General features: G+C 40.6%; 1 protein-coding gene across 2 annotated transcripts; it reads right to left on the bottom strand.

Annotated features, from left to right (window-relative positions):
* Window positions 1-701: 701 nt before the first annotated feature.
* Window positions 702-27,813, bottom strand: IL7R (interleukin 7 receptor). Of its 2 annotated transcripts, none has more exons than XM_010977599.3 (8): window positions 27,571-27,813; window positions 23,401-23,539; window positions 13,709-13,866; window positions 9,195-9,352; window positions 6,641-6,809; window positions 5,640-5,733; window positions 4,639-4,714; window positions 702-4,232 (listed from the first exon to the last, which is right to left on the bottom strand). In XM_010977599.3, the coding sequence occupies exons 1-8, from the start codon at window positions 27,650-27,652 to the stop codon at window positions 3,729-3,731; spliced, it is 1,380 nt and encodes a 459-aa protein (XP_010975901.1). In that variant the 5' UTR covers window positions 27,653-27,813; the 3' UTR covers window positions 702-3,728. The 2 variants fall into 2 exon arrangements, with proteins under 2 accessions (XP_010975901.1, XP_064336104.1); XM_064480034.1 differs by lacking the exon at window positions 27,571-27,813 and adding an exon at window positions 15,547-15,627.

Below are 27,813 nucleotides of genomic sequence, written 5' to 3'. Positions count from 1 at the left end.
AAGGTCCCACTCCATGAGGCAGAGCCCTGCCTCTCACTGGAGAAAGTGAAAACACTCGCTCTTCTCTTTTATGACTCCCATTGCTGGCACCCAGGCCCATGATGGACAAGGCACGTTGTTGTCAACAATGGGCGCCAGCTCTGGGCCAATAATGTGAAGCTATTGGATGATGCTGCTCAGTCTGCTCTGGAAGGTGAAGGTGGCTGTTTTCAGTTTCTGGAGGTACCAGTGGTTGAGATAAGGGGTGACTCTGTGGCTCCATGTTTCATTCTTTGGCCCTTCCAGTTATTCTGGGAACCCTCTCATAACTTTTACTAAATCCCTTTTGTGATCAAATTAACCAAAGCTGGTTCCTATTGCTTAAAGCTCAGAATCGTGACTTAATGTAATGATACAACATCGTAACTATTTCTATGTGTCTTTGTCCCCATGTGACTGGGAGCTGGGAACATCTCATCTCATCTCTGTATCCTCAGTGCTCAGCACAGTGCAAAGTGATGCAAGGCAGATTCTCAACAAATTGCAGTTAATTCATTAGTTTGCAAACTAATTACTTAATTGTTGAAAAAAGGGTTCTGAAAATCCAAGCCAAAAAAATGACAGCAAATGGTGCCAGGCTATTTCCAGTGGCTGAGAAGAACCGTGGCCTATTCTGGAGAGCCGTCTATGTATTTCTCACAAAAGACAAGTACACTCGCAGAGAGTTTTATAGCGTTTAATTAAATATATGATTGTCACACACATCGGATAATTATACTTAGCAGCTCTGCAAAATATTTGTAATGCATGTGGGAAGTATATAGTCAAATCAGAGACTTTCAGTGTAGTGAATGATGGATATTTTTAAGAATAACCCCAGAGAAAAACCACTGAGCTGTCAGAAATGGCATCTGATACACATCACTCCGGCTATCTGATCACATAGGCTCACCATCTTCCTGGCCAGTTCTGAGTCTTGTCGCCTCTCTAGAAATGCTATGAAAACACAAGTCTAGAAAATACACATTTGAAACAGCCCATGCTTAGCTTCTCTGAAGCAAACGCCCTTGGAAATCAGAATGAAGGGAGAGGCAAAATCTGGTCAATCCATCCAGTAAGCCAGCGTCCCCTAGACTCAGACATGGTTGTTTAATTGACCAAATTCTCTGCCTATTTATGTTTTCTTTTCATTTTATGTTATACAGAATCAGCAGTTTACATCTTTGATTTATACAATGTCCCTGACCAGGAGTTTTTCTTTCTTAATAAAAACCACAGGGGGTTGGTCAGAACAAATTTGCGATGTTACATTAGACATTGTCCCTGAGTATATAATCAAGCATTAGCAGCAGTTATGATTACATAAGAGTATGATACATGGATTTTACATGCCTCCAGTAACAGACAGACATTCACACACTGAATTCAAATGATAAACTGTGCCAAACAACATTGAAACAGGGGTATAGAGCCGGAGGGACCTTGATCTTCCTCTGGACCTAGCTCCTCTTTTCTTTGAGAGATTGTCTATGTTTACAAGGGATACAAACTTACAGCTTCAATGTGTAAGTTTGAATAACTTACCTGTCCTCTCTGTGTCCGAATTTTCCCATAAGGCAAAGATAATACAATAAGTATTTCATAGGACCTCTGGATAAGGTGCGAGAGAGCTCGGCTGGGCGTGAGGTTTTCTGTGATGATCTCTTCCTTGAGACGTGGCTCGCATTTCTACCGAAGGTAGAGAACCCATGTCCACCTGGTGGAAAATACCTTCTGCTGCTTACATGCCAGGCAGATTCTGCCTTTCCTCCACGCAGAGGTACACCACTCTTGTGGCATTTTCCCTGACTGCCTCCGACAGGGCACTCTTAACATGCCTCCATGATAGCATTCTGTGTTACTATCATCATTTGTTTACAAAGCTGCCTTTCATTAAATTTTTCGCTTTATGGGGGCAGGGTCCCAAACTTATTTGTCTTAAATACCTGTCAAGGAAATGACAGGGATAATGCTCACTGAAGTGCTTTGAAAAATCACAAAAGCACTGAGAAAATCTAAGGGGTTATGCACTGACAGTCAGCACGACTGATTCACACTTGGAGAGGACTTGGAAAGGACACCACTCAACTGAAGAATAAGCTGGTCTGACAATTATTAGTCCTCTGAGCCCACAGATAAGGCCCATGAGTCCACGAGTTAAAACTCTCTTGATAGACATCACAAAACAAAGTAAACGAAAGAATTTTAAAAATTAAAGACTTAGTCTCTCCCAAAACAAACTAAAAACAGAACAAAGAAAAATGTAAAATGTAGACAACAACTGTGAGGACAAACTCGCAAACAACAGCATCAGTCCTGGACCGATGTGTTTCTTTCCTTCCCCCTGCTGCCTCTGCTCTGCCGGGGTCTGTGTGCAGAGGGGCCTTGGGGGGCTGTGGGGGTAGGCTCAGCTGACACTGCTCCGCTGCCTTAATTTGGCTTTAGAATAGATAGACTTTAGAAACGTATTCTAGACCAAGAAATGTAAGAAGACACTTGTCAGATGCTAACAATATGTCTTTCCTCCGTATCTTTAAGAACATGGCCACAGTCAGTTCACTCACTGCGTATGCTTGTAATGCCTTCTCCGTGAAATTTGTGGCAATATCCACGGCAGTAGAAATCAGGACAGCAGGTGAATTTGGGTTGGGTAGTCTCTACGCACATAGAAGGGTTGTTTCCTGGCTTATTGCTCGAATGCACCAGTGTCCAGAGTCAAGCACGTGTTCTTCCATCATCAGTGGATGCGGTTGGGTGGGGGGAGCAAGAAGATCTTGCTCTTGGCAACTATTAGTAGAAATTCTGGGCTTCTAGTTGATTACCCTTTGAGTATTTTTTCAGAAAAAAATGAAATGAAATGAGCTTTGTGGCTCTTTCTTGCCTTCTCCACTTTTTGTAGGTATGGCTGGATTCACACATCATGAGACCATTCCTTTCCCACTGTCTTCCTCATAGCCTTTTTGGTTTGGGTGACCAGATGTCCCCATTTGTCTGGTATATTCCTGGTTTACACTTGTCCTGGAGTGACTACTTGTAACTTTCCCTTTTGCTTTCAAAAGTGACCCAGTTTGGACAATAAACTATAGGGTCACCTTGTTATTAGTGAGGTTTGGCTATCAGGAGTGGGACAGTCCCTAGTAAGAGAAAGGTGCCTGGTTCGGAGGGGACTGCATTTAGACTCCTGGGCAGCAAATCTTGGTTCTATTCCTTGCTGGTTGGGGGACACGGATAAGTTAATTTAAGCCACTGTTTCACCATCTATAGCAAAGAGAACAATAATAATTGCACCCACCTCCCAGGATTATTGTGAAGATGCAGTGAGACAAGATGTGCAGGCACGTAGCACAGCACTGTGTATATAGTAAGTGCTAATAATGGTATCTATCATTCTCATTCTCCTTTCCTTCTTTCTTCCTTTGCTCCCTTTCTGCTTCCCCTGTCCCTCCATCCTTTCCCCCACCCTTTCTTTTACTCTTTTCTGCTTTTTTCCTTTCTAAAATAACTGAATCACCAGAGTTGCCTGATGCAAAATGCTCCTGCCTCCTGCTGAATGCCGCTGAAGTGGGGAGGCATGGTCAAAGCGATGTTTCAGAGTCCTGCAGATCATGTAGAGGGGCTGCGTTAGTTTTGTCTTCTTTGTGCTGTGAGAGAGAGTAGGATTCAGTCATCTTTGTTCATCACAATGATTCTGGTCTTGGGTTTCTTGCAATTCACTGGTTTTGGTAGAAGCTGGACATGGTAACATATGCTTCCTCTTGACTTGATCCCAGGGAAGTGAGGGTGGGCTGTCCCTGGGCAGCAGGGTTCAGTGTCAGGATTCCTGACTGGAAAGGAAATGGAGAGGGCAGGGTGCTGTTTGTAGTTCCAGGGCCAAGCAGCAAGTCCTGGTGCACGAGTGGCCCGTTCTTGCCACCTTCCCTGCAGTCTGGGGACCTGGAGGAGGGGAGCACTGGGGCATCGCATACACTGATATTCCCAGCCAGGCATCTGAATGGTGATTCTCCTATGAAAGTTTTTGGGGTGAAGACTGGATGCTCGGAGGGCCAGTTTGGGCCCTGCATACCCTCTCTGAGCCTCCGTTTCTCAGACTCCTCTGGTTGTGAAGGAAGAGGGTCTTGCAGAAAGCCTTCTGCTTCATCTCTAGCTTGAATGCCATCTACCTTATGAATCTGACAGTCCAGGAAACTTTCAGGATTGAAACTCACATTCAAATTCTGCACCAAAAAAAGAGAGAAGGCATTAAGACTGCACCAGAGAGACACATCACCAAATGTTCTGCTCAGGAAAAGATCTAAAGAACTTTCCAACAGGGGTTCACCAGGGAATGTCAGAGAACTACCCACATGGTCTAGCTGACTCTTTGCCTCTGGAGGTGCTATGACACTTCAGGGTCTAAAGTGATCACTGGCCATGCCCTCTAGCCCTTGGGAGGCCTGGGAAATTCTGAGACTTGTATCTCATTTTTGTTTCCTACCTCCAGGAACCTGCAGCTGGCATCTTATGAGGGACCCTGGTTATGTGACGCACCAAAGACCAAAACTTGAGGTCCAGCTCTTCCTCATCCTGCAATCTCATTCTTGGCTACTGGGATGCCTCCAACATAGTGAGAGAAGCACTCACCTTTTTTGGTTTCTTGCACAGTTGTTCCAGAGTCTTCTTATGATCAGGGAGACTGGGCCACACCATAGGCTTAATCCTGAAACCAGAGGACATTGAAGAGGAAGTGAATGGCAGAAGGAGCAGGCATAATAGATTCTTCCGCTCATTCTGAGCCAGCAGCCAGAAGAGCAGATTTCTAGTCTAGGCTCTGCCACAACCAGGTGTGACCTTGGATGGTGACTTGCCTTATCTGGGCCTCAGTATCCTACCAATCCAGGGAAGAGCTGGACCAGAGAACATTACCAGTGATCTACTCTGTGAACAAGAAAATGGTGTGACACCCCCAGGAAAGAGATCTAGAGAGGAGGAGCAAGGAGGCTTGGCAATGGTTTAGCTGTGAAACAAAACTCTGATCTGCTCAGCTACTCCCCAAAATAGGTGTTGTCATCTCATTCCTTCTCTTTATTGGCAGCAACTCCTCTGCTCTGATTTTGGTAGAAGTGAGACATAAGGGTAATTGCTTTGGGTAGTACTTGTCAAGCTGGAGCATCTTGGGGATATAGGACCCTTTGCTGAGAACATCTTTCTAAAACATTAATAACTTGACTGGTGATGTCTAAAATATCACTTTTATGATGAAACAAGCATGGCCCTATCATGGGATAGAATGCAAAAGCCCCACGAATTTGTGTGCCGAAAGTGTAGACTTCAAACACATTCTGTATTTTTTATGGGTGCCTCCAGCTTCCCAGGCATTCTGGAAACATGGTGCCTACTTCTTTAGGATACTTTGGAGGGAAGATTTAGCAGAAAGCTAGCCCTATGTTGTTATATATTTTTACCTTTTATGAAATTAACTGCGGAAATTCACCAGTGCCTGAGGATAAGAAGGGATGTTGGGCATTGTAATTCCTGAAATGCCTTATTTCCCCTTTGTAGTTTTCTCATTAAATAATAGGATTAGAGCTCTGACTGTCTGGAATCCCACATAACCACTCTCTTGATTAGTTAAAGAAATTCACCTTTTTTTCCATAACACACAGGCCAAAATGACCACGAGAGCCACAGAGAAGAAGCTCAGAATGCTGATAGTTAGTGCAACGGGATCCATCTGCCCTGGAATGCAAGAATAGATCTTGGTTAGCAGTCATTAAGCACATGGTGGAGGAGACTTTCAGGATGCTCTGAGTTTATTTAATGACTTGAGCCCATTTATGATTTCTTGAAAGTTGCTCTTCAGTACACAGGATGATGTACTAGTGTTTATGGGGGAATTTTGGCTTCAGTAAGTGGCACTGACTTAGGTGACCAGGTCCAGAACCTCTGTCACTTGAAATGTAAACATGACTTAGCATTAAAGGTAACGGCACTCCATCCCTGACTCCACCACCGAGAGAGAGAAGTTGAGCAGGGGGATGATCAGCGGATGCTCTACCCTGCAACTCAGCAATTCCTAGGGTGAGGATGGGAGGCTGGTACTGCAGAACAATTCCGCTCATCCTACAGAGGGAAGGTATGTGTGGGGCGCTTCATGTCCCAGGGGTCTGCCTGAGCCATGTTCTTTGGCTCTTCTGGCTATTCTCACTTCCTAATCCTCCAGGATATCTTTATTATTCTAGGAAAGAAGGCATGGGAAAGACACACCAGCCTGTTCATCTGCCATCTGCAAAGGTGTTCCCTGGAGGGGACTTACAGGGCCCAGCCTTTGGGATCCCAGGCTACACTGGTAAAGCGGAGGTAGTTGGTGGGGATGTTGTTCAGACAATTAGCAGCTCCAAGAAGTACTCAGAGCAGTGGAGTCCAGACATCCTACATCAGCTGATCAGTGACTAAGGGTCCTACTTCCATCCCTTGCATATTCTTTACAAAATGGGGAAAGATGGAGGGTCATTTTCCAAAGTAAGTTAGAATGCCCTCCAGGGAGTCCTAATTTGCGGCTTCGTTTCATCTCTCTCGCTCACACACTTTGACATGCCAAGCACTACAAAGGGGTGCTGGGGAACAGACTCTAGTCACTTCTCACCTCTGATACTGGTCTCTGGAGTTCTGAAGTGGAAACTTGGACTCCATTCACTCCAGAAGCCTTCAAAATAGTTGGTGTCAGGGATGGACCGAACTTTAATCTCATACATTGCATCAGGTTGTAGATTTCTCTGCAGGAGCATCAGCTTTGTACTGGATAAGTTCACGTGCTAAAGAGCAAAAAGGGCCACTACATTTTTATGATGGAAAAAGAGGGGCTGCCCACATCTCCCAAATCATTTCAAGTTGAGTGTCCTTAGTCAAGTGGGCTCTATCTCGAGGTTCTCTCATACTGGTTAGGAAAAGGAGCCTGGACACGGAGGAGTCAGAGCAGACTTGGGGCAGAGTGTGCAAGCTCACAAAGGATGCTACAAGCTGTCAAAGAAGGCAGTGGTTCAATGGGTCTTTATTCAGGTGAACTGGGCTCTCCCACTCAGGGAGGATGTAAATCACTTAGAGGCTCCCACCTTCCTTTCCACACTCCAATCTCTTCTTTTTCTTTCTCGCCCCTTTCACATCGCAGGGGGAGATGAAAGGGAATGGTAAGGTTAGTGAACAAGGATCATTTTCCTCTAAAAAGATATCACTCTACATTGTCAATAGCAATACGGAGACAACAGTCTCCAACAATGTGTATCATCCTTAAGAGGAAAAAGTGCTCTAACAACTTGATAACAACCATTGTTATTTACATTTATATTTGATTATTAGTTTCCTTATACTTATTCAAATTATGTATTTCCTATTTTGTGAGACATTTTCAAATTTTTTGCTAATTTTTCTATTGTTACATTTGTTCTTTTCTTAATGATTTATAAGACCTCTTTATATTTTAAGAATATTAACCATCTGTCAATTGTACGTGTGGCAATTCAATCCTAATTTCTAATTTGCCTTATGACTTTGATTATTGTGCGTGCTGACGTTCATAAACCTTTATGAGGTTTCATGTAATCACAAGTTTCCATATTTTGCTTTATTTTACTGGTTCTATGCTTAGTATGTTCCTCTTCATCTCAAGATTATATAAACATTTACCTACATACTTTTTAGACTATTTAGAGTTTCACTTTTATGTAATTTCTCTAAATCATCTTTTGTTTTAATTTTTTTTGTTATATGTGGCAAGTGGGGCATGTAAGTTATTTTTTTTCCCCAGTTAACTGATTGTCCTAGTGCCATTTATTCAAAATCCTTCCTTTCTTTACTAGAGTAGCTTGCCCGTTGATGCAATTTTCAGATGAAGACTGAAAGAGGGCATCAGTGTGTGTTTGTATGTGTGTGTGTGTGTGTGTGTGTGTGTGTGCGCGCGCGCGTGGTGGGGGAGGACAGAAGGAGGGGGAGGTGGTCTAGGGCAGGCATTAGACTCATGTAAGTTGTATACAGCAGCAAACTGCAAACAATCAAGGCTGACCCTGGCCTGAGAAAAGGAAACAGTATGGGTAAGGAGGGTCTCTCTCCCCCTGGAGAAAGCAGCTAGCACCTCTTTTTTTGTCCATGTGGTACAAAAAGGCTGAAAGTTAAGCCAGTGACGTCAGAGGAACCTGAAAATCTGGGACATTTTACTTTTTTTCCCCTGCTTTCTTCCCCCAAAAGATTGCAGGGACAGCCAGACCACTCCAACTGCAGCAACTTGTGGAGTCTAAATAACCCTCCAGATTATGAAGGGTGCAAATTAAGCTGATACTTTAAGGATTTAAGAACTCAGGCTTCAAAAAAATGAAGAAAAACATTCCACCTCCTCTGCTACTTACTTCAGGCTGTTTCCACAACTCCCATAAACTAAACTGTGGCTATGATTTGGTGATTTTGTTTTTGCCTGATTTGCCTGTGAGAGTTGTGCTAAATGTGATTCTTTTTAAGGCCCCCAGATAAAGAGGATGAATTTGTTCTCAATTTATACAGTCAGTCTAAGTATCTAAGACATTAGATACTTAGAGACATTAGATACTGAGAGACATTATAAAGACAAAAAATAGGGCAAGAAAGAAAAATGAGACCTAGGAAAAGAACAAGCCAGAGAAGATCCACATTTTGTGAGGCCTAAACCTTTACACTTGGGGAAGTTTCTTTCAGTAAAAAGCATATTTTGAACAGAAAGTTACTAGGGATCCTCCCTAGGTAAATGTACCTTTGAAACAATAAAATACATAACATTAAAAAGTTTCTATTTTATAGTTTTATGTATTTACAATATTTTAATTTATATATGTAACTTTCTTCTTAAGTATATTTTTATATACATATTCCTAAATTTCATAGCGTATAACTGTAAGCAGCATCGGGGGGACCGGTGCTCTCAGGGCTGTGCCGTCAGTGCTGGTGAGGTATTGGCAAAGAGCGTGACAGTAAAGCTCTGAGTTTATAATTTTCAATTTCTTTTCAATAAATGCCAAATTTGTCAGTATTGCATATAAATAACTGTGTTACTTCTTTAACTGTAGTATAGATCCTATTTACAAAATGTTTGCTTATAAGGTTTTACGGATTTTTACAGTGAAGTGTTTCCTATTGTTTAATAAAGAACCGCATGTATAAAAAGAAAACCTACATACCATCCAATTGTTTTCGTTTTTTTCCTGGCGGTAGGCTACCTCATGCATTAATTCTTTCACATACTTCTTTCGCAAGTGCGATGTATTAAATGTCACCACAAAGTCATTTGCTGCCTCGCGATAGATGACTCTTACGTCAAAAGGAGCCTCAGGTTTAACTGGAAAGAAAAAAAAATGAGGTCAGTCTGGAGGGTAGTCAAAGAAATAATGATCGGTTTTAAAGTTCATCTGCTCTGAAAAATCACATCCCTTTTCTGGGTCAGTAAAAACCCTTTCTTCTTTCTGATTCAAAGCCTGACTACATTCCCCAGCCTCCCTCGCTGCTGGGTGTAGTCTTGTGCAGGATGTGGGCAGAAGTGACGTGCACCACCTCCCATCCTGGCCCAGAAGTCCCCCATGTGTGACCCCACACCCGGTCCCCTTCTGCCACTTGGAGTAACATGTTGTCGCAGTGGAACCACCGGATGGAGGAGCTGTGAGTATTGCTTGGAGGAGCACCACCCACAGCTTAGAAACACCCATTTTGGCTCTTCTGTGAGCAAGAAATAAACTTACGGTGTTTGAGATATGTTTTAGTGCTTACTGTTTATAGCAGCTAGTGCTAACTTTATACTGAAACAGATTCTCTTCCCCTTTTGAGTACTAGAGAATTGGTAACTAACTTTCCCCAAAGCAGGAGTATTTAACTTTGAGTCTTCATTGTTCCAGTAAGAGCTGGGGGCCTTCCACCTCATCTCAGCTACGTAGAAGCTGAGGGCCTGCTTCCGGGCCCTGGCTCGTAACTTCCCGTGTAACGTTGGGCTGCCCCCTTCTTCAGTCTTGTTTCTGTTAACTCCAAACTCCTCCCTGGCGTCTTCCGTCTCCCTGCCTGACTCACACAGCTTCTGATGGGATCCCATGCACCATACATGAAATGCTGTCAGAGGGAGATAGGTATTATTTCGGGTAGAACAAACCCTGAGAAAGGTACTGAAGTCCTGGGAGCGCATGCTTGTCAGGCTGTCTCCCACCACTGACTTGGGGCTTCCCTGTCTTGGCCTCTCAGCTGCTCTCTCACTAAAGCCTGGGGAGTCAGTTGTGTAGGGATGGGGCAGCCACTTGTTTGCTTGGCTCATAATCAGATAGATTGGCGGATATATAAGGTAAAATCTAACCTAAACCTGTCATTAACAAGGGAGTGTTTGTTTATCTAAATTTCACTTAGCAGACTGAGCTGGATTCTAGGCTCTGTGAGCTGGGCTTTAAGACTGACTTGCTGACCCAGTAAAATGAGCTCGTGTGGTGAAGTTTGGCCCCCTTGTCATAATCACTTGCTCACAGTGGTGGCTCCTAAGAGTCTCCTGCATTGATTTACTCCAGAGGTACTGAAAAAGAGGAAGTGGTTCCTTCTCTACCCTTGGATGTCTCAAGAAAGGGGAAGTTTATCCTTTTTCACCCTTAGATGCCCTATAAAAAGGGAAGGTACCCCAAAGGGAAGCAGGAGGCAAGGTAGTGGGTGTAGAGAAACAGACCCAGAGAGGGTACTGTCAACCCTCTTACACCAGCTAAGTCAGTCCCTACCTTCCATTCAAGGAAATGATTGAGACACATTTGCTACCAGATCTCTCACATGGAATTCCTTGTCCTATCCCTGTCTCCCAAGGCCTCTCAATATGGAAGCATTAAGGGAAGGACAGGCTAGTACTGGCTGCACGCCTGCTGAGTGTCCAGTGTGTTACTTGCACCGCCTTCCATCAGCCATCACTCATCACCGCTGTGCTGACGAGGATGGATGCTGAGTCCCAGAGAGGTTAGTTCACGTCAGCTCAGGCTCCTGCAGAGTAACTGGATGGCATTTAAATCCAATTCTGTCTGATTCCGAGTCTCGCTCTCCTTCACTTAGCTTGTGTTTCTGTATTCCATTCTCTGGTGCCGGCCTGTTCAGGCTCTCCCCAAACAGGTCTGCTTCCAGCCCCAGTGAATGTCTGTGAGCAAATTTTGAAAAGGTGCTCATTCCTCAGGTAACATTTTAAAAAGTTAAGTTATTCCTGGCACAACCTGAACTGTTATATAGATTTACCTTGACATGAAGAGTGGGAAGACAGGGAGATGCCCCTCCAGTCTTACTGGGGGCCCACACCTAAGGAAGGGGTGGAAGTGTGGGGCAGGTAGCTGCAAAGCTCTGGCTCTGTGGTTCCATCAGAAGCATCCAATTTAAATGTACTTAAATGACAGTTCTATTTATGGAATGCCACATTAGGAACCAGAACAAGATGCTACTGAGAGACACACCTTCACTGCCTCTCATCCTGCTCGTCCCGGGGTGCTCACCACTCTCTCACAGACCCACGTGACCAGCGGTGTGCACATCCTGTCTCTCCCTCTGGCCGCTCAGATGAGGCAGCTGATCAGGTTTTCAGTCTGCTGGGTGGTACAGAATGTGGACCTCTATGAGCACTGGGCATCCGAGATCTGGGGATTCAGGTGGGGTAGGTGGCACCGGGAGCCTCTGGGTGTGCCGTGAGTGTTCACATGCTCACTCTGTAAAAAGCACGTGGCCTGTGTGCTGGTGTGAGTTTCAGTAAGGAAGGTCTCCAGGACTCAGCCAGAGAATTGGGAATCTCTGCCTTCCCTGCCTGCTCTCTTAGAGTGAACATACATTTGCAACGCAAGTGGTGAACCTTTAGATAAATTGCCCTGTGCACGAACCGAACATCCATCCATAGCAGCCTTACCTCCAAATGACCAAAACCCAGTCTGCTTGTGTCCCATACTCAGAGATACCTGTCATACCCCACCCCCGGACAGCATTCGTATTGGTTGTGCTTAGTATCTCTTTTCTGCTACCTCGGCTTTTTTTTTTTTCACAAGATAATTGTTCACACATGGAACTTCTGCTTTTACTCTTTACAATCTTAGTGATACAAAACTAAGACTAAGTTCCAAGTTTCTCTTTGTTGTCTCTAATGAGTATTGCTCTCCTACCGTTAATTTTCTTTTAGAAGGATGAAGGGAAGGGGTTGAGAATAGAGTGAGACAGAGCCATACTATTTAAAACCAGCAAAAGAATGTACCTCTTCCATCACTTTAATAATTTCCCCCCCATATGTATTGTTTCACTTGTAAATCTCCATAGGCAGAATGAATACAAAAAGTTAGTATTCCATTGCACTAATACATCATAACTGGCTTAGACATTCCCCTCCACCAGGGTATCTCTGAGATTCTGAAAAAGAACCTTACTCACTTCAGTGTCATAAATTTGTAAGTAATGGAAAAAACTTTTGTGTCTATCTGTTTTGATTTACTTGCTTGGTAACTGAATGGAGAATTGGTAAATAATATTGACTTATAACCCAATAATTGAATGGATTTACTGATTCATTTTACTACATATATGGATATTATATAGAACCAAGGGAAACATACAGATGAATTTAGCAATTCAAATTGTAATTTTACTTGTAATATAATTATTATTACTTTTTTTTGCCAAGTGTAGTATGAGTATTCTAGGCCACATCAGATTTAATTACGCATCACTGCTCAATAATAATTCTCCTAGGAAGATGTGATGGCAGTTTCATGTGTCAGCTTGGCTAAGCTATGGTGCCCAGTAGTTTGGCCAAACACTAGTCTGAAGGTATTTTTTTGAAAGACATGGCTAACATTGAAATCAGTAGACTTTAAGTAAAACAGATTACCCTCCATAATGTTGTGGGCTTCATCCAATCAGATGAAGGCCTTAAAAACAAAGACAGATTCCTCAAAGAAGCAATGTTGTCATAAGAATACAACATAGAAACCCTGCTTGAGTTTCCACACTGCCTGGCTTGCCCTGTGGAATGTGGACTCGAGAATGTGATATCCACTCTTACCTGAATTTCTAGTCTTCTGGCTCACTCTACACATTTCAGACTTGCCAACTCCGACAATCATGACAGCCAATTCCTTAAAGTAAACCTCTTTTTCTTGTCTGTCTGTCTGTCTCTATCTATCCATCCATCCATCCATTCATCCATTTATCTATCTACCTGTCCATCTATCCATCTGTCTATCTTATTAGTTCTGTTTCATATGGAGAACTCTAATACAAAAAGGCATATTTACTTTTTAAAATAACTTGATAATTTAGTTAAATGCACTCAGAATGTGGTAAGTAAGTGGGGAGATTATAGGGAATTCAGGAAAAGGTTAGGTGAGGAAGGAAAGGACATATATGGGTGAGTGACAGGAATCCTTGCTCCATTAGGCACTTCACACAGATGAACCCTTCCTACAATCTGCAACTGCCAATCACCCTTTTTCATAGTTGAGTTTGAAGACCCTCAACATTTCCTCACTGTAGGAATTAATAGCATAAGCTTCAAACTTTCATTTCTTTTAAAAAATTATGTGCATTAGGGAATTTGATATTTTCTACTGCAAATAGTTCTCATGATCTGTCTGCTTTTAACATACAGAAAATTCAGATACAGGTATCTGTCTTCAGGTATCTGAAAAATGATGACATACTCGCATTTACAACTTCTTACCTATTTTGACTATGTTCATTTTCCTGCAAGTCATGCTCTTTCTTTCAAGCTTCACACATATTTCGCTGTCTCCAATCAGTAAGAATTTCTTTGTCTTGATGAAATACATCTCTTGTAGTTTATTAAAACTCAGGCAATTTACATCCAAAAGGGCCCCACTATAGAAACAAAAAGGGAATTTGTCTCAGTTTAAGTAGGAAATTCTGCATAGAATGGGATAGCATCACGTGTACATTTCAGCTGTGTGGCTTGAGCTCCACCCACAGGGTAGGCGCATGCTTGAGAGAAAGAGAGTTATGAAAGCAATATAGCTTTTTGCTGCCCTTATAATCTGTGATGATTTACTCAGGCACTAGATGCAACTGAACCTGAAATGGTCAAAGCATGTCCATGAATATAATAGAAAATTCTTATCTTCTAATAATTGATCATGGAAAGAGAAATACTTTGTTTAGGTGGGAAGGTAATTGCTTCCTCTTTTGTTATCCTGTATGAAAGGAATAAATTGAGGAACTAAAGCTTGTAAACAACATTGACCAAAAGGAAATAATAGAACAGTCTAAAGGATTATATACACAAAACCATATATACTTAATGGGTGATTCAGAGATTTTTGTAGGTTATTTTGACGGTGTTCCATCTTTAACTCATCAGCAGACTTTAAAATCAACCATCCTCCCCACGCTCCCTAGATGAACACGCAATAGCAATACTCTAGGAATTGAATTCTGTCACTTCTTCAGCCTCCTGTTCCCAATTAAATCAGGCTTTTAGGAAACTGAAGAAGAGAGAGTATTGCCTACTATGTAACTACATTCAAAAGCTCCAAATTGTATTCTTAAAAAATTCCTGTTTTAAAAAAGGTATAAGTTTTAGTTCCAGTAATGGCAGAGTAGCTTATACTAGACTAACTCTCCAATCTACAGCTCTTATAAACTTTGAACAAGATATTCTTGAAAATACTGTTTAAGAGCATTGGAGAGTAACCAAAAGCAGGCAGAAACTAAAGGGAATTTAATACTTTTTAAAAAGGGTGGATTTGATCCTTGTTTCTGTGTTGTTGTTTGTTTTGTTTTGTTTTGTTTTATCTGACAACACTTCTCAGGTCACATTGCAATAAGCATCTAGAATCTAACAGAAAGCCACAGTTTTATTGTCTTGAGAAGTTAGAGGACAGAGTTATAGATGCCCTGAGAGGCTGGGTATTTTTAAGAGGGAATAGCCTAGAAATGAGGAAGCTTTAGAGATAGAAGACACTTAGTCTGCATATAAACTCTGCCTAAATTATTATCTGTCCCTTTAATTGTGCAAATATAGAGGGAATGCCAAGGAAACAATGGGCTAGAAATAGCTAGAAGGCTTTAGAAAGAGCTAAGCAGAGATTGTAGGTGTCGCCTCAAAAGAAAAAAGAATTTGGAGATTAATCCACTGTAGTTAATTGAATAACAGAGCTAAAAAAAAAAAAAAACAACAAACCAAAAAACACTTGCCAGAGGGTGTTATCAGCATCAGAAAAAAAAAATCTATTATCAATAGTGTCCTTCCTACATTAAAAGCTACCACAAAAGAGCTGAAAAAGGAAAATGTGACGCATAGTCAAGACTAAAAGTGGTCAATGGAAATTGACCCTAAGATGACCCAGAGGTTGGAACTAACAGAAAAGGGCTTTTCAGCAGGTTTTGTAAATATGTTCAAAGGCTAAACAAAAAATATGGTCACAATTATTGAATGGGATGTATAATCTTAATGAAGAAGCGGAAACTACAAAAGAGAACAAAATGAAAATACCATAGCTGACAAGTACAAATCTAAAAATTTTAAAAATATATTGAACTTACAGGATGGACCTAATAGCAGATAGAAGATGGCAGAAGAAAAGGTTGGTGAACTTGAGGACAGATCAATAGAAATTATTCAGTCTGAAAAACAGAAAGTCTTGGTGACTCGTGCGACAATGTTAAGGGGATAAATAAACATGCAGTTAGAACAAAAAGAGAGAAAGAATTTAGTTAAAAAATAGTTAAAGAAATAATGTCCCCAGATGTCCCAAATGTAGCTCCCCACCCCCAAAAAGTCAACTTTTAGGTTTAAAAAACTCAGCAAATCCAAGCAGGATAAATCCAAAGGAAACCACACCTAGGCACGTCATAGTTAGATGGCTGAAAAACAAAGATGACTAAGAAAGGTTGAAAGCATCCAGAGAAAAATATCACTTCTTATCAGGAACTACATGAACCAGAAGACACTGGGAATAATATCTTTAAAACTCTGAAATGGGGAAAAAAAAAGTCCACTTTAAATTCTTATAGTACAAAATATTCTTCAATAATGAAGGCAAAATAAAGACATTTACAGCTATGTAAAAACTGAGATATTTGTTTTAGAAAATTCTTTAGACCAAAGGGAAATGATACTAGATGGAATTTCAGATCTACAGGAAGCAATTTGGTTTACCAGAAAAGCTATACTTTGGTAAGTATAAAAGACAATACATATTTTCTTCTCTTAGATTCTTTAGAGATAACTGATTATTTAAAGCAAATATTGTAACATTATTATGGCCTTTATGATGTATATAGATGCAAAATATATGACAGGAGTACAAAGATAGGATGTGATAAGTACAATCATATTGTTGCAAGTTTCTTATATTTTACATAAAATAGTACACCATTAACTCTAAATAAATGCTAATAAGAAATGGTTGAAACTTGCAATCACTAAAAAGGGATATTACCCCCCAAATTTTCAATAGTTCTGATTTCATTCAAATAAATTAAATTTATTATTAATAAGCTTTCCTACAAAGAAAACTTTATACCCAAATGGTTATATGCTGGTGAATTCTGTCAAATATATATGAATTAGTGCCAATCTTACACACATTCTTTCAGAAAATAGAGGAGAAACAAATGCTTCTCAACTTATTTTATGAAGTTAACTCAAACCTGCTACCAAAAGATGGCAAAAATGTTACAGAAAAGAAGTTTGTAAATTAATGTTTCTCAAGATATATATGCAAAATTCCTCAAGAAAATATAACATGATGATGTTCACACATAATGACAAAGTAGGATGCATCGCAGGAAATCAAGGTAAGTTCAACAATCAAAGATCAATCAATGTAATTTACCACATGAACAGAACAAAAGACATAAATAATCTGATCATCTCAAGTGATTCAGAAAAAGCATATGTAAAAATTCAACATCCATTTATGATAAAAACTCTTAGCAGACAATTCCTCAACCTGATGAAAGACATTTGCAAAAAAGTCTATAGTTAGTATCATACTTAATGGTGAAATTGTGAACACTTTTGCCCTAAGATAAGGACAAGGCAGGAATATGCATTTCACCACTTTTATTCAACAGTGAACTGGAGGTTCTAGCCAGTGCAAAGACACAATGACAAAGCCAGGCAAGAGAAACAATATAAGGCATCAGTTTGGAAAGGAAGAAAATAAGACTTTCTTTACCTGTAGACAACATGTTTGTTCACATGGTAAACTATAAAGATTCTCCAACACAATTACAGGAACAAATGAATTCATCAAGGTCAGTATACAAAAGTCAATTGCGTTTCCATAGATCAGCGTCCAAAAATTGGAAAATGAATTTTAAAAATAACATCTCCATTTATGATAGCAATAAAAATAGAAAATGCTTAGAAATAAAATTATTAAAAGATGGAAATTACAAAACATTCCTGGAGGGGAGGGTATAGCTCAAGTGGTAGAGTGCATGCTTAGCACACGCAAGGTCCTGGGTTCAATCCCCAGTACCTCCTGTAAAAATAAATAAGTAAACCCAATTACCTCCCCCCTTAAATAAATAAATTAATTAATTAAAAAAAAATTCCTGAGAACTATTAAAGAAGATTTAAGTAAATGGAGAGCTACATTTATGGATTAGCAAATTTAGTAGTGAAAAGATGGAAATTTCCCCCAAATTGATGTATTAATTGAAATCTCAACAGGAGTTTTAAAAAAATTGACAGGCTGATTTTAAAATTTATGTGGAAACACAAAGAACTCAGAATAGCCTAGACAACACTGAAAAAGTGGAACCAATACGGAGGACGCGGAGCACTTGATTTCAAGCTTACTATAAAGCTATGATAATCTGCACAGTGTAGCACTGACATCAGGATAGAAATACTGATCGATAGAAAATAGAGAGTGTTCAGAAATAGACTCATACACGTAAGGTTAATTGATTTTAAATATGAGCATCCAATCAATTCAGTGGGAAATAGATAATCTTTTCAGCAAATTGTCCTGGAACAACTGAGCAAATGTATGGAAAATGTAAACCTCAATCCCATGCAAAATTAATTGGATATGGGGTATAGACCTAAATATAAAGGCTAAAACTATGAACTGTTTAGAAGAAAATATCAGAAAATATCTTCCTAACATTAGGAGTAGATGAAGAGAGTAATGACACAAAAAGCACTAAACATAAAAGAGGAAAACAAAACATATTGGGCTACATCAAAATGAAAACCTCCTGCTTATTAAAATACACCATTAATAAAATGAAATGGCAAGTGACAGACTGGCAGAAAATAGTACACACATCTGACATAGGAGCTGTATCCAGAGCATATAAAGGATTCATACCCATCAATAATAAAAGGAGAAATAACTTGATAAAATATGACAAAAGACTTGAACAGGTACTCGCCAAAAGAAGACATCCAAATGGCCAACAAGTACATGAAAAGATGGTCAACATGATTTGCTATCATGTTTTGCTAATCATGAGATACTATTTCAAAGCCAAATGTTGGAAATGACATGTGGCCCTCATACATTGCTGGTGGAAAAATAGAGTGGTATAACCACTTTGGGAAACTGTTGGGCAGCTTCTGACAAAGTTAAAAACACAACTATGCTATGATACAGCAATTCCACCCTGAGGATTTCACCACAGAGAAATGAAAATGTATATTAACCAACTGATTTGTGTAAGAATGTTAACAGCAACTTTGAAAAAGAAGGGTCTTTTTGAGTGGCTGGATAAGCTCCAGCCATCACGAAAAAAAATAGACTGTGAAGAAATTTTAAGTTTATTAACTAACTTAATATATTTATTGTTTGTGGGACATTTCTTAAAAATTGTCCCCACTCCCCCCAAATATAGCTTTTTGTTGTTGCTGTTAACTGCTCTCCTTTAGAGTATGCAGTTTGAGTGTGTGTGTGTGTGTGTGTGTGTTGGAGTTTCTAGAGTACGTCCCTTGTTGGGCTACATGGATTTCCCATTTGGAGAAGAGTGGAGATAAAAAGTAAAATTTTAAGGTAAGCTAGATGAATGCCAGGGAACAAACTTGGGAAGAGTGTCAGATGGAAAGTTCTGAAGATGGCAGCACTGTCATGACCTGGTGAGTAAGGACAGAAGAGGAGAACTGGGTCAGGATCCCATTTCTGAACTTTAGGTAAACAAAAATGATTTGGAGAAATTACATGGCAATGGCTTTGAGTTCAATCATTGCATTTAGAATACATTTGTAAGTAAGGCATGTGTGGAATATTCTGTTGCAGCTCCTTAACAGGTAGCAAAGTCCTGGTACTGTCAGAAGTTTAAGAAGAATCTAAAATGGCATTCTTGGTTCATTCTCGCTTTTCAGGGAATGGTATTAATGAGTAATGAACAAAAAAGGATCACCATATGGTGATCTCTCTCATGAGCCTGGGCATCCTTGTAAGGGCTCTGAGCTCGGGAGCTGCCCTATGTGGAGGGGAAGCCACGCCAGGAGACTGAGAGAAACTGTGGCCTGGAACAGACAGTGTTGCTTTGTGCCGCTGACCCTGGCTTCAGGTGACTGGAAGAAACTTCGTGTTCCCTCATGAGTGGTTCAACTCAGTTCAACCCAATTCATTTCAATGCACTTAATTAAATTAAAACAATTCACTTGGTTGCTAACCGTATATTGCTAAGCTTTGGAATGTTCTAGGACTACACTGCCCAGCACAATAACCACCACGCCACAAGTGGATACTGAATACATGAAATATGGCTAGCCCAAATTGAGATGTGCTCTCAGTAAGAAATCCACAGCAGATTTGGAAGGTTTAGGATGCAAAAAAAAAAGTAAAATACCCCATGAATATTTTTCTTGATATATTTTGAAATACAATGTTTTAGATATCAGGTTAAATGAGATATATTATTAAAATTAATTTCACCTACTTCTTTTTCCCATTTTAAGTGTGGCTACTAGAAAATTTAAAATTGCAGGTATGGCCTGCATTGTCTTTCTCTTGAATAGAGCTATTCTATAGTATTTTGGGGAGAAAAAGAAATATCCAAGTAGAATTATAGGCTAAGAAATTTGGTACTTTAGACTTTCCCAGGGGACAACTGTAAGCCACTCACATAAATCCCCTTGTTCTGAAAATAGGGAGAGACTGCTGGGGACCATAGCACCTGACTTCACCCCAACTCCACTTTCCTAAATCTCCTGTGATCTCGTGTGGTAAATACATTCCTCTTGTCAGTGCAAACAGATGCTGACTTGGAAACACTGAAAACAAAAACTGTAGATTTTATTCCTCATTTGGCCCTGAAAGACAGAATCTATCTCAAAAGTAATAAAAGTTCATATGGTTTACTGCAGAAAGGACTAAATTAAAAATACTTGACAGATTGCAAATTAGTCAAGAACATGAAGTAGGTTTGGCAGGGTGCAGCCCATGATGTTCTTGGTAAGTGATGAAAACAAACAAAAAAATGACACATTTGAAGTGGTATCTGTAGGCGGTACAGGGGGGTGACTGCCGTGCCCCCCAGCACATGGAAATAAACGAAATACCATTACCTTCTGAGAGCTGACTGAAATGAAAATTAGGCAAACACTTAAAAAGCAGGCTCCCAAAGTTGCGTGCCTATTGTGTTCATGCAGGTAACATCAATAAGAAAATTGGGCCCAATTTCAGGACTGAGATTTAATTCCCCACCTATAGAAGCAACCAGAGTTCTGTTCAGCTAATTTTTGCTGTCTGTGCCCAGTATCACCAAATCTGATTTTTAAAGAGATATCTAGATTTTTAAATGTGGGCAACAAATTTTTTAAAAAAATCAACCACTGGGATCTGAGTCAAATAACTCTATAGTCTTAAAAATCAACAAACAAATTTCCTTTGTTTGGCTTCTATATTTACTAAACAACCTTTGGATCACATTTTTTTCATGAAAATCTGATGACCCTGAGAGAATTAAGTATCATTTACAGGCATTGACCGCAAGCCCGCCGCCGAGGCTTCCATCCCAATGCAAGGCAGTTGTTATACTCAGAGAACTTAAATGACTCCCCAGTTCACAGAGCTAATGTCGCTATCAGGATTTCAAACACCATGCCTGTTTCCAGGAACTCTGCTTTGTCTCTCCAGGTACCTGAGAGCTGATTAGAGTTTTGGTGAATGAAAAATTTCTAGGTCCTCCAGTAAGAGCAGAATTATGTTGGTATGAAACCTACCTGGCCCTCTCTGACCTTCCTCTCCCTAGACACCAAGTCCTGGAGGTCCTGAGCCCAGGGTGAATATTTGGGACGCTGTGATAGGTGCATTTGTTTATGTGAAGTCATCAGTTGGTAGGCTGGTAATCCAACTTCGTGATTTTGGCTAATCCAAGTCCATCCCCGAGAGACGGATCTGCATGTTGAACACTAAGTAATTGGCTTCTAAACCTGAGAGACGGGTGGCCAGATCAGGCAGGTGGTAAATTCATCTAGGAAACTGCCCCTGATGAGCCCTCTGGGAAGCAACACCTGATTTCTACCAACAATCCCACCTGTGTAATGACTGCAGCAGAATGCACCGTTTTCAGTGACTTCCAGTCTTTTTCTTTATAAATTTATATTCACAGAGGGAAAAGCAAAGCTCTAACAAAGCTAGTTTCCTTGTGGAAAAGAAGCCAAACCAAACCAGCAGATACAACACTCGGTTTAAGTGGCTTTAACCTGAAGTACGTTGCTGCTTGGAACCCAGGAGTTGCACGAATCTCCCCTTCAAGGTGTAGATACCTCTGCGAAAGTGGCCGCTCTCCAGAAGCACCTTGACCTACTAAGGAGTTCATGCTTGACTGTTTCACTCTACAATCATGTCTTAATCCCTTTCCAACGGAAATATCTGAATTCAACTGAAAAACCCAAACGGAGGCTATGGGTAGATTACAAATAATGACAGGAGAAATCAAGAAACTTGTTAAAGGAAGTGAACAAGTTTGTTCAAGTGGCCAAGGAAGTGGTCAAATACTGTTGTGAGGGAAAGTGGACAGGTCAGCCTCGGCCTCCCCAAGACAAGCCGCCGCAAGTTCACCACCCAGCTGCCTGGAAAGCCCAAAGCAGGCCTCTGGGTTAAAGGGCGTTTTGCCCACGAAAATGAACGCATAGTTTGAATGAGCTGTTCGGCCCTTTTGGTGGAACAGTTTCCAGTTGCTGCGCAGACACTAGAACATCGTAGGTTCCTCTTCTCTTGACACATTTTTATTCCTCGAAAGCGTGTTATAGAAGTGAACTGACAGAGGCAGGCTGAGAACACACAGTGGAGTTCAAGTCCAAGATCATGCTTATCCAATGACAGCAGCAGGAGGCACTGCCTGACCAAATGCAGGAAACTCCTATAAATTAACGTAAGCCATGAGAGTCAAGGCTTGTCTAGACTGTATATTGTGGGAGATCGGCTGAGTGTCTATGGAAGTTAAGAAGCCCTCTTTTACTACAGGTGGATCTTAACTCACTTTCCTTACTAGGAAACTAAAACTAGGTCATCTGATATGAGCTTGGAAATAGCCACAAGTCAGAATGTCATGGGGGAATATTTTTTTTCAAGGCATCAGAGATAGTAACCCTCGGCAACAAGAAATGATTTGTGAAAGAGGGAGGAGAGAAAGTGCTCTGAGCTCTTCAGCAAACTTTCAAACCAGACAGAGGACTTTCTCTTTCTCTCTCTCTCTCTCTCTTTTTTTTTTTTTTTTTTTTTTTGCCTTTTCTCTGAGGCCTCATGAAACTGAGAGCCAATCTATTCCTGTGGATTTTGGGAAAACTGATACTGAGAGAACCACTTGAAATCAAACTGTGTCAAGAGGGTGGAAGTCAGGTCTCGATTCATAGAATTTTGACTTAATGCCTTTTTTTCCATGACTCATTACTGAATGTGTCTCTTAATTAAATTACTAAAGTATTAAGTTATTAAATCATCACAACCTCCCTATGAGGTAGTAGATCTCATGTAACAGGTGAAAAAATTAAGGTATAGATACGTTATACAACTTACGCTCAGTTAAAAAGGTACTAAGAGCTGGTATTGGGATTAGAAACGAGGCACCCGCCCTCCAAAGTGCAGTATGAAGACCCTGGATTGTCTCACGTAGGGCAAAGAGACTTTGGGGGAGGAACGTCCTAGAAAACCAGAATTTAAATTCTGCCATGAAGCCAGGAGGGATGTGGGGTCTCCAACATCTCTACCATCATTTGGCTGGAGCAGCAGGACCTGAAAGATGAGCCTGTGAGAGTTTCTTTGCTCGAGTATTTTGGTGAAGGACAAGAAGTTCCAGGAAGTTTTTGGAACTCATGTGATTTTAATATTTGATAATTAGCCCCCACACTCTCTCTTCTGCAGCTGTTGCCACGCAGCCTATCAAAGAAAGACAGAGGATTGCTAAGCACCCATTGAAGGCACCATTCCTCACCATATCTCAAATTCCAGATTGGTGCTGTTGACGTCCGGGTCATCAAATGCACAGGTCAGCAAGTGCTGGGATCCGTTCACTTCCAGCTGACTGTAGCACGAGAATGAGTAGTCGTCTAGTTCTGCGTCATCGAAGTCTCCTAGGAAGGAACAAACCCATGGCTGTTAATGAAGCCAATAAGTGCATCCTTTTCAAATCCAAAGTGACATTGGTGAAATGGCAGCTTTTTGTGACCGACAGGAAGGAGTGACTATTGTGTATCAAAAGACGGAAAGCCCTAGGGCAAAGACAAGAAATAGGGCTTCAAAAAAACCAAAAAAACCAACCCCAAACAAACAAAATAACAAAACCGAAATAAAACCTAATGAGCACAGATTTTTTTCTAATAGAAAAAAGTCATCCCAATTAACAAATAACCTGGAAAGATGTCTAAATATTTCTGCCTTTGGGTTAGTGCATTAGAGATCTAGAATGAAACACTAAACACATGCTTTCTTTTATATAAATGGGAATTTCCTCTGTTCGTTTGTACATTTCAAATAAGAGATACTTTATTATTCATATGCTACCTAATCTAGCCTTTGGCTTTTTTACTAATCTTCATTTATCCCTTCCCAAGATTTTTTTTTTGAATGAAGGTAGATGAATGCTGTCTTGCGGTCAGAAATTCACTTCTTTAAGCGGTAGCTTTCCCTTGTCTACATAGGCATCCCAACTAAAAGAACAATTGATTATCTCCACTGTGTGGATATTTATATAAGGCAACTTGCCTTACCCTGCTAACTGAGGCAAACATGATTAGCACAAATTAGACCTGACAGGACTCAGATCTGGCAGACTTTCCCATGAATTTTACAGAACTGTTTCTGGGCTTACAGAGCCTCCTTCCACAGACGCTGTATTTCACAGATATTAGCAAAGTCTGGAAGTATGAAAGGAACCAGAATTTTTTGCAACCACTTTTGGAAAATACAATCTGTCAGAGATAGTATTTGATCTCTTAAGCTGGGTCACGGGCCCTAAGATTAAACAGGCATTGTCTCTATGTATTTCACAATATTTAACAGAGAAAAATCTGTCAGCAAACATACTCCAACTAGAATCTGAGAAAATCCAGAGTAACAAAAGCCATTTTCAGAGTGGTTGAGTGTGAGCTTGTGCGTGCTTCCAGATCCGCTGGTACTAGGAATTTCTTTGGCCCATCGATACCAGAAAATAGATGCTTCTAGGGCCTTTAATAGGATACAGGATACACTAACAATCAGACCCCAGTTGAGTGTCCCGAAGGCCATGGGATTACAAATAGTACCCTCTTTACTTGAGCAACCCAGGAGTTCTGAGGGAAAGTTAGTAAAGCTGGTCGTGAGTGGTCCAACCAGTTGAGAGAAAGGTCTGTTCAGCCGAAGTGACAAATCTCGAAAAGCCACATCTAGATAAAGAGCTGTGGGTGCTGCTCTTTCTGACTAGACCTTAAATCCGTCGGGCTCACAGTTCTGCCACCAGCAGACTCCTTATGTAATTTCAGGAAGGTAGGGCTCCCCTTTTAATGGCAGTTTTAAATAATGAGGGGCAGCCCACACTAGGGCTCCCATTTCAACACGTGTTCATTCCTAATCCTAATCTTACGGAGTTAGATCTTGTCCCCTAATTGCTGGCCCCTTTCCCAATGGAATGTTTTGGTGGTTTTAGCCTGCCCTTACATGGCAGTCCTCATGCTGCCTTTTGTTTGCTTTTTGGGGGGGGAGTTATAATTAGATTTATTCATTCATTTATTATTATTTTTTAATGGAAGTACTGGGGATTGAACCCAGGATCTCATGCATGCTAAGCATCGACTCTAGCACTGAGCTATATGACCTCCTCCCCAAAGCTGTCTTAATGTTTTCTCTTCTTTGGACCTTCCACCAACCCCATACAACAGAACCCACATTACTATTGGATTCAGACATTCTTAAACACACAACGTAAGGCAGAGAGAGCAGAGCCCAGCAGATGCTGGGCAGCAACAGGACAAAGCCCTCCTGCTACTCTTGGCCATCTAGTTGGGCTGAGTGAACTTGTTGTGGGTTCTCACACATTACATACAGCCCTGGTCCTACAATTAAAGTGGCTATGCTTTGAGAAAGAGCTCATTGGCTCTCTGGCAAGTGTTAGCAAGCCAAGTTGCTTTGTAAACAAGAAAAAGTCCCCTCACAACTTGCAAAATAGCATGGCGTTTTGTAAAGATGTTATACTTGGTCTAAGCTGAAAAATCCTTAGTTAAGAGTAATACACACAGTGGTGAGACCCCTGGTATCCGAGGTGGACCAGCTGTGGGTTTAAATCCTGGCCCTTCTACTCTGGAGCTGTGGTCCTCCGTCAGGTGATTCAGCCTCTCTACGCTTGTGTTCTGCTCTTTAAATGCATGTTGTTGTAAGAAGTCACTGAATAAATGTATACCAACCCTTAGGACACAGTAAGCACTCAATAAGGATTAGCTATGACTGTTATCACCTTTTTTTTTTTTTTTGAGAAATAAGTAATGAAAAGGTAAAATAAGAATTCTAATTCCGAGAATATACATGAAAGCTTTGGGGCTCCTTTGAAAAAGAGTTCTATGTCAAAGGTGTTACTATTACTATGGCTTCGAAATTACATAGAACTTTAAACTAGTGAATTATCCTATTTTTTTTAAACACTCAAAAATTAGATTTTTTGAAATATGTGTTATTATAGACAAGGTGGTGTGGTTTAGAAGTCTTACTGAAAGGAATTAGTAGATTAAAAGTATAAATGGTTTGGATTTTTAAAAAAATTATCTCTTTCTTCTCTTGATAATGCTTGAAGGTTATCAGAGAACTAACTTATTCAACAAAGAGCTTTTGATTATTTTGAATTCCTGACACCCCAAACTGGGAAGTATTTTGATGTAATTGTGTGGATGGGTGGTTACAGATCTCCTAAACAAACAAACAAACCTTGAAATTTAAAACGTTGAAGTGAAAACTCACCTTTCAATTAGAATTCTTAATTTCTTTTAAAAATAATACGACGACCAGGAAATAGAAGGGTTATATTATACTCCAAAGAGTAAGATTCATGTGTTCCCTGCCAAACACCTATCTGTACAAACACAAGACATTTACCATGAAATAATCATCATCCCCCACAGAATGATTCATACATGGTGACACTGTGAGAAATGCCAACCCTCCGACAATTTCCTTAGTGAAAATATTCTAGGGATTTCCATCCTCAGTAATTAGATGACTTAAGATATCTGAGCTGAGTCATTAGGCTGTGTCTGATACCTTCAATAGGCAAATACTTTTTCAGTCTTAAAGGGAAAGCGTCTAATTTTCAGGAACAAATTGGTGGTCCAAGTTTCCAGGTGGCTCCTCTGCTACTGCTCCACCTTTGTGTACTGTCTGGCTGTAGTTACACTGTATTTATAAAGTAGAAGGCATCTGCTTCTAGGGACTAGGTATTTAAGGAGCCCAAAGAGAATTATTATGTGGTGGTAAATTTGTTGATACAGAGACAGTTAAAAATATTGCAGTGAGACAACTCACTCAGATCTTTCCCTATTCAGTTATTCACTAAGATTATCACATGACTCTATTTGAAGAAGTTTTCAGATATTTATTAAATGTCTACTATGTTCTAGACACTTGTTGAGGTGCCGAGGATTTAACACCGGGAAGTGCAGACAAAGTTTTTGTTTCTGGATGTTATCTTGAAAGTTATGCTTTTGGAACCTCCTAAAAAGCTAAACAAAAACAAAACTCACTGGATTCCTTGACAAGGTAAAAATTACCCTGGAGATTCTCTGACAAGCCCAACCGTTGTATCTATATAGGTGCTCTCTTTGTAAGAGCAAAGGCATCAACCAACATTTAACATCCCCATTTGACACACTGTAAATGAACGTACTTCAATTTAAAAAAAAAAATCCTTATTTGTAGAGGCAGGTGCATCCCTTGAAAATGCTAAGCCTTTCTAACATCCTCCGTGTTGCCCCCAGGCCTCCTGTCTTGGTGGTTAGAGTGCACGAACTGACTGAATCCGTGCTGAAGTCCTCAGCCTTCTCCCCAACCCAGTGCCCCGCTCAGGTCTGTGAGTTATCTGAGCAACCTGAGACAGATGCTAGAGATCATCTGAAATCCTAAAGAAAAGTTAGAAATGACTCACCATTCTCTGCATAGCCACTTTCTCCAGAAACGACTTGAAGTAAATAGAAAACCAGACCAAGAGCTGTACCTAGAATTGTCATTCTGAGAGAGAGAGAGAGAGAGAGAGAGAGAGAGAGGAGAGAGCTGGCGAGTGAGCCTGTGTGTAGGAATGAATGAGAGAGAGCGGGAGCGACTTAAATCTATGGTTTTAGGGCTTATTTAACCACAGGGGGGAAGTATTGAGGGAAGTGTAAACAGCAGA

This window comes from Camelus dromedarius, chromosome 3 (genome assembly GCF_036321535.1).
Source record: "Camelus dromedarius isolate mCamDro1 chromosome 3, mCamDro1.pat, whole genome shotgun sequence".
Classification (NCBI taxonomy): Eukaryota; Metazoa; Chordata; class Mammalia; order Artiodactyla; family Camelidae; genus Camelus; species Camelus dromedarius.
This window is presented reverse-complemented; position numbering and strand designations above follow the sequence as displayed.